The 21,517-nt window shown below is 44.1% G+C and overlaps 1 protein-coding gene across 4 annotated transcripts in view; it reads right to left on the bottom strand.

Annotated features, from left to right (window-relative positions):
* Window positions 1–21,517, bottom strand: part of RAP1GAP2 (RAP1 GTPase activating protein 2) — a 701,910-nt gene that overhangs the window by 512,575 nt on the left and 167,818 nt on the right. The window contains exon 1 of one of the 4 annotated variants that reach the window (XM_083172241.1): window positions 11,026–11,187. The exons of the other annotated variants lie outside the window; for them this stretch is intronic. Coding sequence (XP_083028367.1) covers window positions 11,026–11,042 — 17 coding nt within the window. The 5' untranslated portion in view covers window positions 11,043–11,187. Of the gene's footprint in view, window positions 1–11,025; window positions 11,188–21,517 lie in introns of those variants that run through there. 4 annotated transcript variants of the gene reach the window in all.

Raw genomic sequence — 21,517 nt, 5'->3', positions numbered from 1 at the left:
GCACTAGCTGCCCGGCTCTCCCCCAAGCAAGAGCCAACCCACCCTCAGCCATCCCTATTTCCCATTCCTTGTCCCCTGATGCCACAGTCTTTTAGAGCCAATCCCCCGTTTGCTCACTGGCAGCTGTACCCAAGCAACACATCAGGGAGTCGGGAGGTGGCAGCAATAGCCCAACCAGGGCCGGTGCTAGGGTGTTCGGCGCCCTCCTGCAAACTATAAATGTGCGCCCTCCCTGCACACCAGAGGTGCGTGCTGAAAAAAGGGTGTAGTCTCACAAGATATAGATGTAGACACACAATAGTATCCCCATTACAAATGATGCCTCACGGTAGCACAATCTTATTCCATACCTCCCAACTTCTGACGTCCCCGATGAGGGACGCAGCTGCTGCGCGCCGGAGGCGTGCTGAAAATTTTGGGGGCGTGGCCTAATTCCAGGGGCATGGCCTATACTCGCGGCTCTCCCACGAGGCCACGCCCCCATTTTGCCGCTATGGGGGCATGACCCAGAGGCTCTGTGAGCCTCTAGCCATGCCCCCAGCCCCCTGGCTGCAGGAAAAGACGCTGTGCGCATGCGCACAGTGTTTATTCGCCGCTGCTTAGCAGCCACAGGGGGGACTCCCAACAGCCCCTCCTCACCACGGGACACTGCCGACCGCGGGAGGGACAGCGGCACAGGCCCTGATAATCGGAACTGTCCCGCTGTAATCGGGACTGTTGGGAGGAATGTATTCACATTAAAAAACACGTAGTGCCCCTGATTCTTATGAATACAGTGCAGCATGGTTTTGTCCATTAGAAATAGAATTTGCTTTTGCAAATGAACCAGAATTAGGCCCAAATGTCCACAGGAGCAGCACTGCTTACAAACCATGCCCCTAGTAGCATTGGTGTCACTAACACACATATTGGCTGCAGTAGCAGTGCTGTTTACACACATAATGCCCATTGTAGCAGCGTCATTTACACACATAATACCCATAGTAGCAGCGTCATTTACATGCATAATGCCCATAGTAGCAGCGTCATTTACATGCATAATGCCCATAGTAGATGCGCTGTTTGCATACATAATTCCCTTAGTATCAGCACAATATACACGCACGATGCCCATATCAGCCGCTCCATTTACACCCATTATGTCAATAGTAGCAGCACTGCTTACACGCATAAGGGGGTTTATTCTAGTTGAATCGCTCCACTGCACGTTTGCACAGAGGTGCGATTTTTAGAGATTGCGCACGTGCATAAGTATTTATGTGCATGTGCAGCCTCTGTGAGCGAGCGGGCACGGCAAATTGATTATTCGCCGGCCACTCACAGGGGGGGTGGCAGGCCATCTTCTTGCCCATGGGAACGCCCTGCGTTTCATTTTCCTTCCTATGGAAATTCACCCATGAAGTGGGTGCGGGGAGTGGGCAGCTGATGCCAGCCGCCCAGCCGCTTCCCGAACAGGGCGCTCGCAGATGTAAGACACCGGAGAGGTGTCTTACATCTGCGAGCACTAGCAAAATCATTCGATGGTCAGCGACCATCGAATGATTTTGCTCCCGCACACAAGGCTGCGAATGTATGTTTATGCAAAACATCCATTCGCATGCCAGCGGGGAAATTCGGCGTGCGAGGGCGGGCAGACATTAGTGCGGGTTTCAAACGGCGCTTAGAGGATCCACAAAGCTGCAAATTTTGCAGCTTTGCAGGTCAATCAGAATCAGACCCAATGTTCCCAATAGCTGCACCACTTCTATAAATAATGCCACACACACACACACACACACACACACACACACACACACACACACTCATTCTCTCACTGATTGATATGTCCTCACTTACTTAATAAAGCTGCTTGGCTGCCACTGCCAGTGTGACACAGGAAACTCTCTCCCGTGTAGCTCCGCCCATTTTCCGATTAGCCACGCCCCTATGTACCGTGTAGCGCCGCCCCTTTTCGGGATCAGCGGCACTGACGTTCTAATGCATAAGTGGGACAGACTGGTGGGAGGATTTCCTAGCTGCCGGCGCTGCTGCCTGCCTGTCCTACGCTCTGACAGGCAGCAGCAACCAGCAGAACAACTGAGCAGAGCAGAAATCAGCGGGGATGCAGAGCGGGGAGTGACTGACAGCGCCTCTTTAGCCAGGCGCCTCCCTGCTTTGCATCCCTCGCTGAGTGGGTAGCGCCGGCCCTGAGCCCAACCAGAGGCTCCCTGACCCGGCAGCAGCAGCAACTGTCATGCCCAGCACCAGTGGTATGGTGACCTATGTAGGTTATGTTGTTGTAGCCACGCCACTATTGTCATGTGTCCACTCCTCTACCGTAGCTTTGTGTGACCACACCCCCTCAAGACACGTGGTCACACCCATGTTGGCATGGGCTAATAGTACCACCAAGAAAAAGTTCTACTTGCACCTCTGTGTGGAGTTGTGAGCAGACGAGCGCCTGGTGCAGCAAGAGAGTGGTGCAGTCGAGAACAGGGGACCAGCACCACAGGTGCAGTACAACAGCGGTGGCAGCAGGAGACCTGCGCCGGGGAAAACAGGAGACTGGAGCAGCCAGGAGCAGGGGGGCAGCCCTCACAGGAGCAGGGGAACCAGTGCTGGGTGGAGCGGGAGACTGGTGCAGCTGAGAGCAGTGGACCAGCGCCAACAGGTGCATTATTACAGCAGCAGCAGGTTACTAGCATCAGTAGGGGCAAGAGGCCAGAGGCTTGAGAGGAGGAGGGTTGACCAGGAGGAGGGTGGGGGAGCAGGCAAACAGCATTACATTGGAGGGAATTAGGAGGGCTAAAAGGTGATTTTGAGCTCTTGCTCTCTTCTCTCCTCTACCTCGCCACTTCTCTCCCTCCCTCCCTCTCTCCCTCCCTCCCTCTCTCTCTCACTCCCCCTTCCCAATCTTGGTCCTATTCCCCGGGGTGCCCGCGCACGTGCGGGGGGTGGGGGGGGGGGTTTGGGTGAAAGAGAGACTGTGGGAGAGGAAGGAAAGAGAGAGGGCATTTCTTGTGGTGGCCCTGATTGTACCCATCCTTTTCTCTCTCATGCTCATCCTGCTCTCTTGCACCTCTCTCTCTCTCTCTCTCTCTCTCTCTCTCTGTGACACTCTCCCTCTCTCCTTCTACTTTCACCTTTCCTCATTCAATCTTTTTCCACAAAAATGGGACCACCCCCTCTTACTCATCTCTCTTTTTCTTTCTCTTTACCTCACAGTTGCCGGATGGCTGCCCAACAATCGAGACCCCGACAGTCAGTATACCGACATTAGAATCCCGACTGCCGCTGCTCCGACGGGGGGATTCCTACTGACAGTGGCTATTCTCCCTTGTGGGGGTCCACGACCCCCATAGAGGGAGAATAGAACCTGTGGAGCACCGGCAGTCTCCTGCGCTGCCCCCAGGGGCATTGTAGTGACAATGGAAAGGTGGGGGCCCTTTCAAAATGTTGCTATGGGGCCCACAAATTTCTAGTTACACCCCTGATTGATTTAAATATGTAAGGACTGACTTGACATATTGCCATAAATAAAGTGTGTCATCTGGACTGTAATATGTCAGCTGCCATTTATTCTTTCAGCCATGGCCAAATGTTTTGAGAATGACACAAATATGAATGCCTCGGTTTTTATGATGGCAATTTGCATATATTGCAGAATGTCAGGAAGAGTAAATTGCATTTAATTGCAAAGTTCCTCTTTGCCCTACGGGGAATTTCAGAGACCTTGAAAAAGAAGGGTCAACACTTCAAATATTGACTCTTTGCATAAACTAATTGTAATTGCCAATTAAAGCCTTTGATACTTATGAAAGGCTTGTACTATTTTACTTCAGTATACCACAGTAACATCTGACACAAAGCTCTAAAAATACTGAAGCAGCAAACTTTGTGAAAACCAATATTTTTGTTATTCTCAAAAGTCTTAGCCATGGCTGTAGACCCAACATTAAGCCAACTAATGTTATATTATTATCTCTTCATAGTGCAAAGATAAGAAGCTCACCTGTCATACCTCCTGTTATTTTATGAAACAAATCAATTAATCCTTCTATATATTTAAAACAAAGTCCTGTACACACTAGAAGATATTGGCAGCGGTGGGGACCCAACAGGGGGGCAGACATCTGCAAGTGCAAATACACTTGTTGATGCCGTATGCGAGGGGGGGCGATGAAGCATGACCATCGGTAACGAAGTCTCCCTCGTCTGAACACGTTTGTACGAGGAAGAGGGTCGTTAACAATGTACAGTGTACACACTAGGCGATATTACTCACAATATCGCGCAGATAGTCTTTTTATGAGCTATATTGTGACCAATATCGTCTAGTGTGAAAGGGTCTTTGGCTATACATGTAGAACATAGAACTTTGGCTATACATGTAGAACTTAGAACATAGAACTTTGGCTATACATGTAGAATATAATGGAAAGCTCCGTGGTGTACTGTATGAAAGGGAGAAAGAGCCAATCTTCTGCCCACATTCATGCCAAATGTCTAGATCAGTGATTTTCAACCTTTTTACCTTGCGGCACACTAAATAGGACTTTAAAATTGCCAAGGCACACTCTAAGATCCCCACAGGCCAAAATACAATGGCCACCACAGTAAAAAAACAAATCTATTGGCCCCCACATTAAAAACAATCGCACTGATCCCCACAGGTAACAAAAATAAATTACATTGTCCCTTTAGATGAAAAGAAGAGACCAGTAAATAACATTTGAACTGGTGGTGGCTGTAAATGGGTTTGGGCATCTCTAGATCTGGGGGCACACTTGAGAAAAGCTCAAGGCACACTAGTGTGCCACGGCACACTGGTTGAAAAACACTGGTCTAGATTAATGGAGCTGTAATGTCATTCTGTTAATCAGCACAGGGGGGAGGGAGAGCCCACTCCCCAAAATGATGTGCTCCAAGTTTTCACATTATTTTCATTTAAATGGATTAAAAAGCTTTTGGAGAAGATTTCACAAAATCTCTGCCGTGCCCTAAAATTGACATCCATTTATATCGCTTATCCAATTTTTCATGCCTCCATTGGGAAATACCTATATTTACAAAGCTCTAATTGTAAAATATTTTCATTGACATACTCAGTATAATAACACCACCTTTACATTGCATGAGAGGTGATTCCCTTCATTATTCAGCTGGGAGAGGGATATCTGGACACCTCTGCACATTCTCCTGCGCTGCCTCAAAGATCACAGGCACAGATGAGTCAGCCGAGGTCCACAGATCACAGAGGTCACCTGAGTACAGCAGATCAGAAGAAAATGTACTGTATATATCATCATCATCAATGGTAGGACTCTTGCGCATTCAGTGCCAATAACGGTGAATATCCTTAAAATTAATTTGTATGTGGGGAATGTAGCAGTATCTTTCCTTTTCACATCATATACCTCTGGTATTCTCCAGATCCACCAACTGGTGTACTCATCAGCGGTATATTGTATACACTACAGTATATTTAGAAGTTGGGTGACTTAAGTGAAAATCTTGTGGAAACTGCTATTGATGTACTTCAGTGTCCAAATAAAAAGATGATTTATGTAGAGCTCTACTACCTCCTTGTATCTATGTAGCGGAGTATAACTGCTAGGACAGGGGTGACCAACCAGTCTGGGGCACAGAGCCTAAAAATATCTGTAGTTACACTTAAGAGCTGAAAAATCGGGCGAGGCCTAGCTGCTACAAGGCCGTGCCCCATTTTTGGGCAAGTGCCATCACATAAAATACACTGTAACAAGCCAGATCCACATGAAATACATTTTGAAATCTAGAACCACAAAAAGGGGGTTATTCACACCTGATGGCTGCTAGGCAAATTTGGCCGAATTTCGATCAACTCCACAGGCATATGGATCATAGCCATTCAGACAAAAAATCCAGCGTCTTTTCTGATTGCGGGCTGACATCTTTTAAAGAACAATTACTATATGAAAAAAAATCAATCTCTTAGCTTTTGATGTAGGAGGTCAGTGGAGGTGACCCAATAATTGAGATTGAGACTAGACCAGTATTAAACTGGAATCTACTACAATACCCTAGACAGAAAACATGGCAACAGCGGTTCACCGTACAGCATTTCTGTGCGACCATAAGGCTCTCTGACCACCGCATTTCTACGGAGTTGCTGGGATCTGCCAGTGAGCACCTTAATAGATTTCTAGGTAGCTACAGCATTACCGGTACTTGTTTACTAGCACGGCGCCCACGAGATTAAGTTGTATGGCATCGCATCGCATGTGATTTTAAATTGTATAAGCCCCTATACGATTTTTAATTGTATAAGCACCCTAATGGGTGCTTACAATGTTAAATGCACCCCAACGCCACCCCCACTATCAACGCCAACCCGAAGCGTGGCGAGCTCAGCGAGCCCGCGAGGGGTGGCGGTACGTGTCCTCTGACCTTTTCATACCCCCACTATCCACGTCGGCGTGGAGTTGATTTTATATAGTGTGGCGAGCGGACGCGTATTACTTTACATGTATTCCAGGTCCGCTCTCCACGCTTCGGGCTCGCCACACTATCTAAAATCAACTCCATGCCGACGTGGATACTGGGGGTATGAAAAGGTCGGAGGATGCGTTCCGCCGCCGCTCGCCACGCTTCGGGTTGGCGTTGATATTGGGAATCTTTTAACATTGTAAGCACCCATTACGGTGCTTATACAATTAATTATCTTATAGGGGCACATTTAACATTGAAAACACCCATTAGGGTGCTTATACAATTTTAAATCATATACCATTGTATATGGCATACAATGGCATACAATGCGATGGTATACAATTTAAAATTGTATAACATTGGCTGCCATCGCGTAACATCGCATCGCATACCATCGTATGCCTTTTGGTATGCAATGCGATGGGCGCCGTGCTAGGAAACAAGTACCGAATTACCACATCCACTGTATAGGGGATCACAACTGCAAATGCATTTACTTTTCTGAATCAGGCCTTGTGCAAATGGTTCATAAATTAGCCCAAATACTTACATGTTTAGAAAAATCCAGGCTATTTACTTCATTTTTTTATGTAAGTTAAAATAATTAATTAGAATGCTGGAAATGATCTTATGAAATCTAATTACAGTCATTAAAAGAATATCCAGATTAATAAACACAATAATGTATGTCAGCTGTATCATGTTTCATAGCGTAGGAAGGAACTTCTCAGTCTATGTACTGCAGGGCTAATTACCAAACAAACACACTTATCATCGTGTGCAGCAGAACTGCTCAAATTTGTATTCTCAATGTTTATTTCCTTTTCACTGATATCTCTTTATGCCATTTGTTAATTGTATCCCTTCTCTGGGATACAATTTACAATCTTTTAATCACAGCTTTATTTACTTATACCACATTTGGGTTGGGAATGTTTCTTCGACCATAAGATGGTCAACAGTCATTAGGGTTGACACCGTTGAGTCAACATACAGGAAGGTTGACAGGGATTTAGGTCGACATAGGTCAAGGTCGACAGGGGTCTAGGTCGACAAGGGACTAGTTCGACATGGGTCTAGGTCATCACAAGCATTAAGTCGACATGGGTTAGGTCGACGCTCAAAAGGTCGACGTGGGTATTTTTACTATTTTTTTATCCGACACTATTTTGTCAATACAGTTGACATGGACACAATTTTAAGTGAAATGTATCCCCTCGCTTCGCTCGCAATGCTCGGCACACTATTTTATTCTCCCACCACGCCCTATTGGATGGTAGGGCATGAAATACCGCATGTCGGCACATGTCGGCTCGAAAAACAGTCAAAAAAACCCATATCAACCTTTTGACCATCGACCTAACCCATGTCGACTTAACACATGTGTCGACCTAGACCCATGTCGACCTAGAACCTTGTCGACCTAGACTCCTGTCGACCTTGACCCCTGTACACCTTCGTGTATGTCGACCCAACGGTGTCGACCTAATGACTGTCGACCATCTTATGGTCGACCATTCGACCGTATCCCCCACATTTTACAAACTGTATAGTGCTGCCTCCTGGAAACAAGACTGGGGTGTGGTATATGGTTCCGACAGTCAGGATCCCGACAGTCATTAGCCCGACTGGCCGGACTCAGACAGCGGGACGAGCTCAACAAAGCCCCTTGCGGGGCAGATGCAACACGTGCGGGGCGATACAACAGTCGGAATCCTGGATTGAATACCGCACTGAGTCAACATAGGTCAACATGGACAGCGTATTATGTGTACCGCGTCCCCTCGCATGGTTAGCCGCGCTCAGCAACACTGTTTTGTTCTCCTTCTCTGCCTTCTGGGATGGTAAAGTAGGAACAAGTCAGATAAATTAAAAAAACATGAAAAACTCATGTTGACTTTTTCAGTGTTGACCTTTTTCATGTCGACCTTTTGCTTTTGTCACCCTTTTGACCATGTCGACCTTCAGACCATGTCAACCTTTTTTGTCGACCAACAGAGGTCCACCTTCTGATTGTCGACCTAGGCTACAGACTACAGAATCCCACAGGGCAGAGGCACAGAGAGGGGCGGGTACAGAGGCAGCACTTCCGCATCCCCTCTGCTGTCAGAGGATGGATTAACTCACAGATGTCGACCCCCAATTAGTTTAGCGCGTACCCTCGCATCGCTATGCATCGGGTCACTTTCCCATTCCCAATTGGAGCCCCCATAGATCGTACAGCATGAATAAGCCCCCCAAAATGGGGGAAAAAACGTGATTTACTCATGTTGACCTTTTCATTTGTCGATCATCGCCATGTCGACCTTTTGCTTGTCGAGCATTTGTCAGTGTTGACCTAGTGCATGCAGACATTTGGTGTGGACTTATTGACGGTTACCTAGAGACACTGTCTGTGCACCATCAGGACACCTTGCTTTCAATGGCAGCATGTATCTTCTGTACAGTGCTCCCAATGTGCGACCTCATTCTGCTTAGGGGCCTGATTCAGATAAGCGCTGCTTCTTACATGGAAGCACTAATATGGCAATCAGAGCGGCATCTTGTGACGCAGCACCAGATCATCAGCCGAGGCATGACCCAGCACTGCAGTTGCAATAAACAAGACAGAAAATCAGGGCTCATCACTCCCCACAATGGCAGCCACACACCTGTTTTGAGAAACAGAGCCTGTTACTGGCCTTTCCTGCCCCATGCACCCAAACACCATAAGACTGTCTGTCACTGAGAGTCCAATGCCGAATCTAGGCCTACGTTGCAAACCTGTACTGTACATGATCAGTATGGGTCCTGCGTGAAGTACCACGCATCAGTTTTTGCAACAGTCACTGCAGTAGCAACAGGATCTGTATGTCATAGTGCCCCTACCAATGTGTTAAAACAGAATTCTACAGTATCTGACAAGGAAGTTTATTAAGTATCCCAATTCCAAAGCATTTCTAACAATGACAGTAAATCTTCTTTTTGGCTATTTATCAAAAACAGTCATCAGGCAGCAATCAGTAATGTTTAGAACACCATTAACACTGTCTACCATTGGTAAGATTAGAGTTATTCCTCACCAGGCTAGTAACTGTCTTTCAGCAGAACAGACACACGGGATACTGTGAACCCGTTGACAGGGAACCGGAGATATCACAGGAACAGCAACATGCGTGTACAGCAAGCTGGGGAGGCAAGGGACAAGGTAAAATGGCCAGTGTGTCAGTGTCCATGTGTCAGCATCTGCAACCATGTGTGTCATAGTCTGTCAGTATCTTGGGGTCAGTGTCCGTCTGTCAATGTGTCAGCTTCTGTGTGTCAAGGTCATTGCCTGTGTGTCAGCGTCTTTCAGTTTATCATCAGTGAGCAGCGGAGCAGTGGGAGTCCCCAATGAAGGCTGTTTAGCAAACATTGGAGAGAGATAAAGTGTAGAGTGATAAAGTACCATACTACCAGTTTGAAAAATAACAAATGATTTGATATTATTTTATCTCTTTCAATGCTTTAATAAATCTCCCCCTATTCATTGTTTCAAATAATTTTGTCAGTTATCACCCTCATGTTATGACATTAACAGAAGAGGTATATTAATGGTACAATTACCACCACAATAATAATTTGTATGGTGAAAGTTAGCAAAACATTTTTTAACATAAGATTGTGACTCTGGGTGATGAAAACAAAGCCTCAATTTTCCCAACAGTAAGTTTTTTTGCCCTTCCACAGACATGACCCTTATGGAGTACAATTCTGGGTCCCACACTACAAAAAGAACATCATAGAACTGGAAAACGTCCAAAGAAGAGCAACAAAGCGAATAAAAGGATGGAGAAATGAAGCTATTAAGACAGATTTGACAAATTGGGTTTGTTTACTCTAGAAAAGAGACGTTTAAGGGGGGACATGCTTAACATGTACAAATAATCAGGGGCCAACAGGAACTGCCAGGCAGGAACCAAGGACACCTGGGCATGAGTTTAGACTAGAGGGGAGAAGATTTCGTACCCTTGAATTGTGGAACGCTCTTCCTGGAGAGGTGGTGTCGGCAGACACAATAAATACATTTAACATAAGGTTGGACAAACATCTACTGGGTAAAAACGACCAGGGGTACAAACAACAAGCATAATCGCTCTATAATTAAATCAGATTACACAGTTTATAAAAGAGATGGAGCAGACAGATCTTGCACTCTAACCAAAGGTTAAACTCGATGGACACGTGTCTTTATTCAGCCTTAATTACCATGGAACTTCATATGCACTGTTACAGAACAAGACACAGTCACGGACAGACAGTGGTTCTATACGATATCAGACATCCTGCAATAAGATAAACTCCATTTATACCATTTTCCAGGTTGCTCTTCATTATACCTGTAACATTTAGAATTTAGATTTTGCATTGCTTATTCATATAAGATTGGCTTACTAATTAAGTGGGAGTACCTGTCCCATTTATAATGTACCCCTAAGTATAAGTTATAGAGACTGGGCTGTTATATAGTAAGTGACTCCATATCATTAATATCTGAGCTCTATACAACCAACCAAGCACCGACAATACCAACACCAATAGCCTGTAATAACTTACCACAGTCTCCGGTACATTCTCAGAGGATGAGCAGTCTATTTCTCCTGACTGAAGACCTTAGTTGATCCCAGATCAGAAAGTTAAAAAACGTTCAATTTGGCTTTCCAGTCCTATGTAAGGCGAGCCATATGACCCAATTAATAGAAGCAGGGCTGTTAATTCATCAGCAATGCTAGTCGGTCTCTGCATGCGATTTCCTGCTGTAACGTCTACTTATTTTCTCCTGTTTCAATTCCCTCAACAGAAATTTTCACAGGTTGTCATAGTAACTAATGAAAACTGATTTATAAAGAAAGTAAAAAATGCATTTACGCTCAACGCCACCTGTGTGACTTAATTTATTAATAACTGGATCGGTTGGCAGCATGATTAGGACAGCCCAAACACTGTATTTAGTAATGTCTCATTTTGCCCCATTAATTAGAATTTGTTATTGCTACTATAACAGATGATAAATTAATGGCGCAATTTACCATTACAGTTCTACTAGGACAGTGCGTCTGATGGGAGGATGCTCCAGTGATGACCAGGTATAGCTCCTGAAGGTGACTGTACTGCATATGGCAGGCCTGGCCAACCTGTGGCTCTCTAGATGTGGTCAAACTACAAATCCCATCATGCCTTGCCACAGTTTTGCAATAAGGGATTGTTAAAACTGTGGCAAGGCATGCTGGAATTTGTAGTGGATTTGTAGTTTCACAAAATCTGGAGAGCTACAGGTTGGCCTGTCCTGGCATATGGGCTTCCTTCAGCTCCAAAAAGATTAGTTATTAGTACAGACCACAGTGTGCAATGAAAAATATGGGTTCTGTGTTACTTAGTTGAACTTAGGGTAGATCTGATAGCTCATGCATTCAGCATTTATTAAACTGCATTGATCATGTGTGATCACCTCCGTGTGCATTATTTTAATTTCATTTATACTGTAGACCCCTAAGCAGTGGCGTAGCTATCGTGTGGCAAACCCGCGGCTGCTTGGGGTAGCAGCACCAGCGGGGTCTGCAGTGGGCGCCCGGCACACGATAGCTAATTCACTGTGTCCAGCCATGCACTTTCTGTCAGCGGAGCTCAGCACACTGACATTAGGCTGCCGCAGTGCCGCTGGCTGAGCTTACAGTCCAGTGACAGCAGGCGGTCTTTTTCGCCGGAGCTCCGCTGTCACAACCAGGTTTTAGCGCTATTTCCCCCCGACAAGGTGGACGGGAGGATGTCCAGGTGGCTGTGGTGGGGAGGGTGTCCAGGTGGCCGCGGTGGGGAGGGTTTAGAATACACCGATGAAGACAATTCCGCCATAGGCCACTCAATACAAGCCTCAATCCACTGAACACATGCCACAACCAACACAAATGGGTGTGGTATATTAGCCCGACAGTCAGGATTCCGACAGTCATTAGTCAGACGTCGGAATCCCGACTGAACAGCGTGGGGAGCGCAATGAGCACAGCTTGCCACCTATTTTATTCTAACTCTATGGGGGTCGTGGACCCCCACGAGGGAGCAGTCGGGATTCCGAGGTGGGAGGAATGACTGTCGGAATCCCGACTGCCGGGGAGCCATCCGGCACCCACGCAAACTTCGACCTGGGCCACTCAATACAAGCCCCAATCCACTGAACACATGCCACAACCAACGCAAACTACGCCCTGGGCCACTCAATACAAGCCCCAATCCACTCAAACTTCACACCTCTGAATATCAAATAAATGGAGCTGCTGTTTTCATGTAAGGATCATTTCGGTCTCATCCATCATTGAACAATTGGATGCAATAGAGAGAAATATCATATCACTATTTACTAATGGCCAATAGGGAACAAGATGTGCCGCTGTAAAGGGGCATACACACGGGGCGATTAAAGCCCCATTTCTAAGCAATCTGAGTAGATTGCTTAGAAATGAAGCATGTGTATGGCCGCCGGCAACGGTGATGCACTGTTCTGTGCGTCACTATCGTCTGACTAGATTTGACTGCATGCAGTCAAAATCTAGTCATCACCAGTGTTCTCTCACCAGAGAACACTGGCCCACACAGATTGCTCAGCACACATCGCGGGTGCGCAGCTAGGTGTGCTGAGCGATCTGTGCTTTAGCACATCGCTCACCACAGGCTTCCCCATCTCCCCGTGTGTACGGGGCTTGACACAGACAGATAGAAAAATGTAATGATCTACTTTCCCACCATAATATGTTCCAGTCTAGACAGAAGACAATAATCCCTTAGCACAGCAACTGCAGAGGTCCAGGACATTGCTGTCCCAAGAATTATTGTGCTGTATAAACGTCACATAGAGGAAATGATACTACAGTATGTAGCAAACACGTACACTGTGTACAATATACTGTACACATGCTTCTGCAGCTTCTACTATTTGCAAATAGTAATGTTTAGCATGCTATGGTTATAACTGTGAAGCAGGAAAATTATTTCTGCATCACACCACAAAAATATTTTTTTGACATCTGTAAATCTATTACTAATATCTATTGACAATAAAATAACATGAAGGGCATTGTTGTGTAAAACATGTATTTGTGTTCTGCACATGCGTGCCAAAAACAGGATGCATACCTCCTTGTACACACTCTGGTGTACTTTCTGCTTATGACTTCTTGGGCTATATTTACAAAGAGGCTAAGGGCCACTTTACCTTTCCCAATCATAATCGACGTGGATGACAAAATATGAAAAAGTCCCCCCTCAAAATATCAAAAATGTAAATTCAGTCAGTGTACATTACAGGTGTGTTTAGATAACTGTGATGCTAGAAAGATGCAGTTACGGGCTAAGGGGGCACATGTGGAGCAGGTGTGGAGGCCCAGCGCAGTGATGATGATGTTGATGATCTATGTTGATAATGACTTTGATAATGAAACCATGAAAATGAATACAGGACACTTAAAAAAAAAAAAAAAAAATCAGTAGCTGTGTATCTCTGAGTTTCACCATATGAGCAGGTTAAATTATTCCTCTTTCCAAATAATAAAAAAAAATAACACAGGCTCTTAAATTGAAGTTGCTGGGAATTGTTTAGCAGGTTTCCTTTTAAAAAAAAGGTGGTGATCTTGGATTGTCCAGTATGTGACAACCACATTTAGGGATATTGTGTTGTGTATAATGGATAAATTACTTTTTTCTGTTTAAACTATAAACCTACTTAGGTAATTTGATATTACATCCATTAAAAAAAAACTAATTGTGTTAAATGTGACCAAAAATGTATATTTATATTATAAAAATGTATATTTTTAAAATTGCACAAATGTCCTATATGTGACATTGGAATGGCTGTGCAATATGCCTGTGTCATTGGATACATATTGGCAAGACCACACAGATGCTGAAAGAGCACATAAAAAAAAGCTAAAGGTGTTTCTAATAATGCAAAAAGCTGCATTATTAGAAACACCAGCGGTAGCTTTTTTTAAGCAAGTCATACCTTAAAGGAATCCAAGTTATGCCGATGGATCAAAAACCAAAAAAACGTACTTGTGTATTATCACGGCGCGCATGGCATTGTGTACCTTATTTAGTGGTGATGCTTGTACAATATACAAATATAACATTGCATGCCAGCAAATGGGATGTGATGCGATTTTTAATTGTACAAGCCATGAGATGTGATGGGTGCTTACAATGAGATATAACCCCCAGTATCCACACCATCCCGAAGCGTGGTGAGCGCAGCAAGCCCCATGCGGGGTGGCGGTACGCGTCCAGACTTTTCATACCCCCACTATCCACGTCGGTGTGAAGTTGATTTTAGACAGTGTGGCGAGCGCAACGAGCTACCAAGCCCGAAGCGTGACGAGGGGACATGCAATACAAGCCCAAAGCGTGGCGAGCGCAGCGAGCACCGCGAGGGGACGTGAACACATGTAAAGTAATCCGTGTCCCCTCGCTCGTATTCCGCATATTCCGCTGCACTCACCACTCTTCAGGCACGGTAGCTCGCTGCGCTCGCCACACTATCTAAAATCAACTCCACGTGGATAGTGGGGGTATGAAAAGGTTGGAGGACGCGTACAATCGCCCCTCCCGGGGCTCGCTGCGCTTGCCACACTTCGGGATGACTTGGATACTGGGGGTTACATCTCATTGTAAGCACCCATCACATCTCATGGCATGGGTGCTTGTACAATTAAAAATCGCATCGCATGCCGCTATATTCCAGGGGGATGCAATGCGATTTTTAGGAGCCCATACGATGGAAATCTTGGGCGCCGTGATAATACACAAGTACCCAAAAACCTGATGGAGTGGACTTGGGTAGAATACAATCATTGCAGAAGAAACATCCAAAGCAAAAAATGTTTGCGATTTATTGTTTGCGATTTATCCCGATGTATCTCCAATTTTTTTATTATGTTGCTCCCCAAAATAATTTTTTTTTCATGAAAACACAGGTTCAGGTTTTCATGAGGAACAGTCCCATATTCGCCTATAGGCAGAAGAAACACAATCCCCGTTAAGGCGTGGCTCGTGTCGGCTTATGTAGGATAACTGGATAGTTTCAGGCAAAGCAGTTACCTGCCATCATTGATACCGCCCATATGTCCGCTACATTTATGTTTGACTTTCTAAGATCAAATTTTGCAGGATAATTTCCCTGTTTATCATCCATTCAAAACATAAAGCATATCCTTTCTTACTTTTTATGATACAGTAACCTAAGAAAGAAAATATGTTTTGCTCTCGGGTGTTTCAGCAGGCAAGATATCCCACAGTCAGATAATTGGAAATTGGAGACAGACAGTGAAGGGAAAAAAGTCAGATGTTCACACGTTTCTCTCTACATTGGCTGAACTAGCAAAGAGAGAATGTCTACTGTGAAATGTTTCTGTTTCCACTTACTAGATATACTTTATATAACATTTACGCTGTCCCTGCTGGTTTATCTTATGTCTGCCAGCAGAAAAACAATTGCTGACTTATTTATAGTCAGTGAGTGCCTGGAACTTGCCATAGAAAAATCAGAGTGCAGACCCTCTAAGGTGCATAAACCACCAGACCAACGTTCCTTCAACCATCCAACTGGTTGGAACCAAAATCTGATATTGTATGGGAGCACATGGCCATCCCCTATTTGCTCCGAAACACCAGAAAACAGATGAAAACAGTTGTTAAGTCAAGTTGACTAAATCGGTTTCGGCTGTTTGGGAGCATACATTAGCAGATGTTCATTGAAACCAGACAATAATTTGCACAATTGGAAGAACACTGGCCAGGTGTATGAGCAGCTTAGGGTAAGGTTACTATAAAACAAACACTAATAATTATATTCTATATATATTGTGACAAGGAAGCACATACAATACTGGATCAGATGAAGTCTTGGTCTTTACTTTGTAGCAAGTGACAGCATACCAGTTATTCAACACAGCAAGAAAGGGGTTACAGCATTGCAGCATACAGGTGTCACAGCATAGTACAAACACTTCAGAAAACACCAGTGCCCACACTCTGGCCTATCACTTGGGCAGCTTAGTCACCATCAGGAGCAATGACCCTCTGCCTTGAATGACCCCTCAGGATGGTCTGATAAATGATCTGATAAATAGTGTGGGTGGTATTACACGATAAGGTGTGGCGGATCGTGTAATACTACCCACACTGTTTATCAGATCATTTGTCCCTGTGGGCTGTCATATGTCGGCAAAACCGAACGCCCCTTTAAGGAGCGTATGGCAGCCCACAGATCCGCTATCAAAAAGGCCTTAACATCAGGTTCTAGCGACCAACCCTTCGCACGCCACTTCGCCCTGTACAAACATAGTGTCATCTCTATTAGATATAGAATGATTGACCACGTACCCCTGACTTTGAGGGGAGGCGATAGGGGAGCAGCGTTACTAAGGTGTGAGGCGAGGTGGATCATCAGACTTGGCACTGTTGCCCCCCATGGCCTAAATGAGTATACAGGCATTTCTACGCTGTTATAAGTTAATGCCGTCATGATCGTTCGTTCCTGCTATTCCTTCTTAATGTTCATTCTGTATAATCTAGTGTTGCATTATTGCTCGAGACTATGTATTTCTATATGATCCTTGCTGTTTATGTTGTCTGTCAATCTGTGTGCATTGTTTGTCTTTATTGTCATGGTGACGGGTGCACCTCCTATCAGAGGCCTGATCGTCAGTACGGCGGACGCCGCTGATGTCACAGACCTGCGCCGCACGCACGGTGCCTCCGGGCCCGGCCGGCGCTGAAACACAAGGTGCTTATTTAAGGTATGTTTGTATGTGATGTGTTTGACATTCTGCTTGAAAACGATGCCTGCGTAGCATCGAAACGTTGCAGCAAATAAAAGCTATTCCTTTACCTACCGTCATCGTGCATATTTGGAGTGCCGCACCTACACTGGGATTCTACATGCATCTATAGTGCAGGCACCCAGAACGTATACGACAAGGAGGTTGTGCCGGGCATTTGGACTAATATATATATATATATATATATATATATATATATATATATATATATATATATATCGATAAGCACTAGGTTAGCACATGAAATAGGTTGACATGCATTATACTTATTTGTATTTCCAATTTTACATACATGAATATACACTGCATTAGTATTATGTAATGTTTTTTTTTTTTTTTGTCCTGTTGTTGCATTTATTCAATGTAGTTTGATTTAGACATACTACAGCAGCATTTTTCTAATTTCAGGCTGTGGCCATATACCATTTTATTTGCTGCTTTCCATAATTTTTTTTTTCTTTTTATTAGAATATTTTAAAATAAAAACACTCTTCGCTAGATAAATGCAGCTAGTCATATCAAATAAAATGCTGCAAGGAGAAATGATATGGTATTTAAAATGAACAAAGTATTGTTTTGTTAGATGTACAGTAGACATGCTTTAAAACCAAAGTTCAGTTAACAAAAGGTTTCAGTGTCCATCCGCATTATTCTACTATCTGTAGCAGTTGGGTTCCTGAAGCCGTCTTTGATCAGTAGCAATATGAAGCAGCAGTGGTTCCTGGTTCTTTGAGATAGAATGATTGTATTAGGAATAGCAGGATGAAAGACTGCATCTATTGGACTTCTGCACCTGATGTGATGGCTGCAGTAATCCATCCAATCAGTTACAGCCTTTAATCATGCACCTCTTTAATATCCTAGAGGGAACCAAAACTGTAAAATTATGAATTAAGACACCTGCTTAATGCCAGCTGCAAAAGAAACTCCACCTCCTCTGCTATCTGCACAAGACCTCATAATTTCTACTAGGGGTGGGGGGGTGTTTTTCCCAAATGAATATATTAGTCACAGATGGCTTTTAAAAAAAAAACGTGGGGGAGAGTTATCAAATCTCAGAGAGCGCTAAAGCGAAGAAGTTGCTCAAACGTCTGCCATTTGTCTAGCACAGTCTGTAAAATGACAATTACAAGCTGATTGGTTGGTAGGGGCAATGGCTCCACTTTATCTCTACCCCAGATTTGGTAAATCTCACCCTATTTTACTTAGCACTGAGCAATGTATGAAGTGTTTGTGCATGCATTAGTGTATGATACTGTGCTTTTGGCAGCTCTATTAGAACTGGGGCACACAGCTGAGACCACACGGTCAGAGGTAGCAGAGCCGGGGCACCGCAGTGGCAGGCAGAATAGACAGGAGGAGGAAAAGAGAGGTAGCGGCTTCCCACAAGTGACCAGTGGAGCCAATTCCTCAAGGGGAGGGAACTTGCAGCACACAGCCTGTAACAGAGCTGCCTCTTTTTACTGCATAGCTGGCCAGACCCCCACTTCCAAAGGCTCAAAGCTCGGCTCACTGAGCCACTGCCCCCCGGCACCTATTGAAATACACACAGCTTATTGGCTGCTGTGTATAGAATGGGCATGCAGGGGCGGGGACAGCTGAGCTGAGCCGAGCCTCTGGATTCTTCCTCCCTCCGGGTCCAGGGGGCAGCCAAAAATATTGTGCCTAGGGGTGACCTGACACCTAAATCCGGCCGTGCTCTTTTGTTCTCTATCATTCTTCTCTTTGCGGACCATTCCCTGTTTGATGTTACTGTTAGATTAATTGAACTACTCTGTAGGTTTTATAGTAGATTTACAGATTGATCAAATATATCCCACTTGGAGCTTCAATCATTTCAAGAAACAGAAGTTACGTGGACTAGTGCAATGCATAATATCTGTTTACCATGTGCTTGCAAAATATTCATGAAATATCTGCCAAAGCTAAATTTTGATGCTGACAACACAGACCAAAAACAGGCAAGGTTACTGCTAGACACTGAGGTGCATCAGTGATTTTCTTATGTGAAATTACTGCAGAGTAAACACAATTTAATCAGAGATTTTATTCAAAACTTCCTGTACACTGCAGAGCACTGAAAAACAACCAGCAATAGTGGTTTGTCCATTTCACGTGGTTTACACAATAACATTTAAGTAACTTAAAAAAAATTTTTTTAGGGTTATTCCCTCTTATTCTCTAACTTGAAGCAGTTTGGGAACTACTTTGTTATGGGGCCTACACACGGGCCAATTTCATTTCAAGGTGATCTGACTACAGTAGATCACTTAGAAAATGACCCTATATCGCTCTGTGTATAGGGGCCTTAGCAACGCTATTGCCAGGCAATTAAGATCCTGCATGCAGGATAAATCTAGCCAGATCCCCACTCATGGCCAGTGTTCTTGCCGTGGAATCAGATCGCTCAGCACACATCGCTGAAACATCGCTGTGCAGCGCTATTTGCTGCGTGATCTCGCTGAGTGACCTAGCATCACTCAGGTCACTCAGTACAGTCACCCCGTGTGTAGGCCCCATTATGGTCACACCAGAAATGCCCTCAAGGCATCAGCTACAAGATTATTTTATAACAGCTGTCAGAAGTGTAATAAAATCATTAGCTGTATCACTGTGTATAAATGGTGGCTGATGTATATCAGTTGCTGATAATAAAAAAAATAAAAAAAATATTTTTTAAATAAAATCTTATTGGATAAGTTTTCTTAACCTCATTCAATCATAAAAAAATCAGCCAAAAAAAAAATATATATATATATACGTATATATATATATATATATATATATATATATATATATATATATATATATATATATATAAAATAATAATAATGGCCATTTACTGTAAGTGGTTAAACTATTTAGAACTGATATTGGTAGTTATCAGCTGAGATGGACAGTATATATATATATATATATATATATATATATATATATATATATATATATATATATATATATTTATGGGAGTTTTGGGGGAACCCTGTGCTTTTTTTGGTGAAATTCCTGGATGGGTTCTCAGCCCATGGTTTTGATTGAAAAAACAAGACTAGATCAAATGGGGGTATTAACCTTCCTAATATAATTGAATATGGAAATGCCTCCCACTTGAGATACCTTCGGGATTGGCTACATGGTGAGGACATGTACGCCGACACAACTGTGGAAGCTACTTTTCTTAAGGGAGATAACCTAATTGTTTTTTACACAGACACGATGGGGAGCTACATCCTTTGATACAGAATAATCCATTACTTATTACTACCCGTAGAGTATGGCATTTGTTACGTCATAAACAGGTATTGAACCAATATACTTCTCTCCATCTCCCTTTGGTGTCTATCCCACAGTTTCAGCAAGGTATGGCCCAATATCCATTCACTGTGTGGCAACGACAGGGAATCACTAAAGTGGGCCATTTAATTAATAAAACATCTAATAAACCATTAATGTTTACACAAGCGGTAGATAAGTTTCCATTTCTACAGTCCTTTCCGTTAGCATTTTTCCAAGCTCAACATTATGTGGCTGGTCTTGCTAAGTTGCTAGCTCCTAAGGATTATAATAACCCATTGGATATACTCTTGGCACAAAAAAATCTCCCCACTAAGGCGATATCGACCCACTATTTATTTCTTCATAATCCTTTACAACATGAGGAGAAACGTACCGGGGTGGCGCAATGGAGAGACTACATACCTACGTTGACTATAAAAAAACTATTGAAAGCCCTAGAAACCTCTATAAAATTGATACCAGCAGCTACATACTGTACATAGAACTCTTTCTTAATGTGTTGCACAGAACATATCTGTCACTGCCTAACCATTTATGTCCTCGATGTGGGGCACAGGAGGCTGAATTATATCACTGCATATGGAAATGTCCTGTGATAAGGAGTTTCTGGGTCCAAGTATGGACATACACCACGCAGCATTTAGTTTCGGCTTTAGGCCTGACCGCAGAATGGGCTATATTTGTAATTAATAAAGCTGTGAGCCAACACAGCGAAACGCATTGGTGTTTTGCTGGACTCTACTGGAGAGATACTATCACCAAGTCCCCTAATGAAGTGCTGACCACCTGCTCTATCTACATCTGATCCTGTCCTAAAGACCGTTCCATTACCACCGTGCAGAGCCAAATAAATCCTGATTGCCAAATTCAACTGGAAGGATATCCAGGGCTGGCTATCTCATACCATCTTTTGCCAACGGGCACAC

Source organism: Crinia signifera, chromosome 2 (genome assembly GCF_055691185.1).
Source record: "Crinia signifera chromosome 2, ASM5569118v1, whole genome shotgun sequence".
Lineage (NCBI taxonomy): Eukaryota > Metazoa > Chordata > Amphibia > Anura > Myobatrachidae > Crinia > Crinia signifera.
This window is presented reverse-complemented; position numbering and strand designations above follow the sequence as displayed.